The sequence below is a fragment of the Cupressus sempervirens genome, chromosome 9, assembly GCF_028749045.1.
Source record: "Cupressus sempervirens isolate cs-2001-9-10 chromosome 9, ASM2874904v1, whole genome shotgun sequence".
NCBI lineage: Eukaryota > Viridiplantae > Streptophyta > Pinopsida > Cupressales > Cupressaceae > Cupressus > Cupressus sempervirens.
This window is the reverse complement of record NC_143126.1, coordinates 212245985-212248216: the sequence shown is the minus strand read 5'-3', so window position 1 is coordinate 212248216 and position 2232 is coordinate 212245985. Positions and strand designations below refer to the sequence as shown.

Genomic DNA, 2232 nt, shown 5'->3' with positions numbered 1-2232 from the left:
TACTATTGAGTTTGTGTTCCTTATCTCTTCTATGCTCTTTAACCTTGAGCAGTCAAATGATGAAAACATTGACAATATCTAGTTAGGGTTGTGTAATATTGTTCCATGCCTTCATTGGCCTAAATTTAGTTGTTGTAGGTATTGGTCTCTTGGATTTTTTAGTTCTACCAATCCACCCTTCTACATCGTTATTCTATAGGATCCTTGAGGTTGTTAGCCTCTGAAAACTTATACCAAAACCATTCTGCCCTGAAATCCTCATGCTGCTGCTTGTGATGGCCAGGAAATTCAGTTTGCCTATCTTTACTGGTGGCTGTGTCAGATTGCATGACCTCTAAGCAAGCTGTTGTTTCACACTAGGGTCTTTCTGATGGGATCCATTAAAATTCAGATAAATTACATCTACATAGGCGGGTGTATGAGCCACTTCATTGAACTTCATATTTTGCATTGCAAAATTTGCTTTAGGTGTTTTGTAATTAATTAGCATCTCATCATCTTATTCAAATTCCATTTTTATTCTTTAATTGTAACAAGCTCGATTTTACATATAATGATGTGTGTGTTCTGTTCTTGTGTTTAAGATAGTATGGTCCTGTAATTCACTAACTTCAATGTCCAATTCCTGTTACTATGATTTAATTTGACACTTGGTTATTGATATAAATTAAAGCAAGCTTGTATATATCTCTATTGGCACAACCCATGGAGCTTCATCCTCATACCAGTGATTCTTTAGCAAGCTACACCTTATGAGAATTAAAATGTTATAGTAAAAAGTATAAATTCTAGAAGCATGGGTAGCAAAAAGACGAGAATATATATTTCATTTAGCCACGTAATGGAGTCAGAAGATCGAGAGGATGTCGTTACCATCTCCAACACTAGCTAACGGAGCAACAACAGGGCACTGGAAAACAATATGTGTACAACCAACCTCCACGATAAGAAGAGCAAATGGAATGGAAGTTTCTCAGCATGCCATCCAATTGCTTGATATGACTCGTAGGCCCATTGATCTGATGCTTTGGGGCTCAGTAGCCAAGCAAGTGGGCAGTGAATTGCAACAAAGCTACTACTTGCAAGACACTACAGTTCTAGTGGTTAAGGGAGGTCATGTTACTGAGTTCAATGGAAGAGTACTCAACACTACAGGTAATACACAACTGATGATCAATCTCCAAATTCCAGAGACAGCAGAGTTAAAGTCATGGTTCGATGACAATGTTAAGGACAACGGTGAGCCATCGATTAGCTACACCCTACAACCTCCTGCAGTATTGAGAATGACAATTCATGACATACATGATCAAACTGTGCATTCTACTTGTGTTATAAAGTGCATCGTGAAAGCAACCATTATAGAGGTCAACACAAACAAGCTATCCTACCCGGCTTGCCCCAACCAAGTGGCAGGAAAGCAATGCAAGAAAAAGTTGTTTGAAAATGCAAATGAAGAATGGTACGGTAAAAAATGCGATAAGCAATTTATGAAATGCAATTATAGCTACATGGTCCACCTATAATTGCAATACCACATTGGGGAGCTATGGACAACAGCATTTGATGAAGGAGCAATACAATTGCTCGACATGACTGCGAACACATTGCTAGAGCTAGCAGCTAAAGATGATGCTTGTGGTGGGGCCACTGTGGCGGCGACTATAGTTGGCGTCGTCGCCATAGAGGCCCCACCATATTTCTAACCACGAACGTCGCAATTGCGACGTCCACACCCGCATTGCGATGAAATAAGCATCGCGTGCATAGCGACGCTGTTGCAATTGATGATTTTGAGTCGCAATTGCGACACATTCGCAAACATTGCGACAGCCAGCAGTGTCGACAATAGCACTACCGCACCGCTAGCACCGTCGTAAGTTTCCATGGACGTCGCAAGTGTGATGCCCATGAAAGAACTGTAAAGGCTCTCACCTCAGCGAACTCGTGGGCAGATGCCGACGCCACCCCGTCACAATGCATGGTGAAGACGTCAAAATTGCAACGGGAACCACATCCATTGCGACGGGAGCAATGATGGGTTAGAATGTTGAGCTTGCGACGGATAGGTGTTGAAATTGCGACATCCAAGAATAGACGTCGTAATTTGCGACTAAAAAATAGTGACGTCTGCTGCCGTCGCAGTGGTGACACATTTGCGTCGCAATTCTGACACTTGGCCATCGCAAATTGATGCCAAATGTATTAGTGAAAAGTGACAAAATACTATAA

At 41.5% G+C, this 2232-nt stretch overlaps 1 protein-coding gene across 1 annotated transcript; it reads left to right on the top strand.

The window, feature by feature from the left end:
• Positions 1–863: 863 nt before the first annotated feature.
• Positions 864–1706, top strand: LOC149538261 (replication protein A 70 kDa DNA-binding subunit A-like). The gene is made up of 2 exons (XM_089802444.1): positions 864–1467; positions 1561–1706. The coding sequence occupies exons 1-2, from the start codon at positions 864–866 to the stop codon at positions 1704–1706; spliced, it is 750 nt and encodes a 249-aa protein (XP_089658570.1).
• The last annotated feature ends 526 nt before the right edge of the window (positions 1707–2232 follow it).

Bases quoted from the DNA above. Each gene is read 5' to 3' on its own strand.
- LOC149538261 (XM_089802444.1), top strand. From the start codon at position 864: ATGTCGTTACCATCTCCAACACTAGCTAACGGAGCAACAACAGGGCAC. The intron at 1,468-1,560 runs GTAAAAAATGCG...TATGGACAACAG, and splicing joins TGCAAATGAAGAATGGTACG to CATTTGATGAAGGAGCAATA.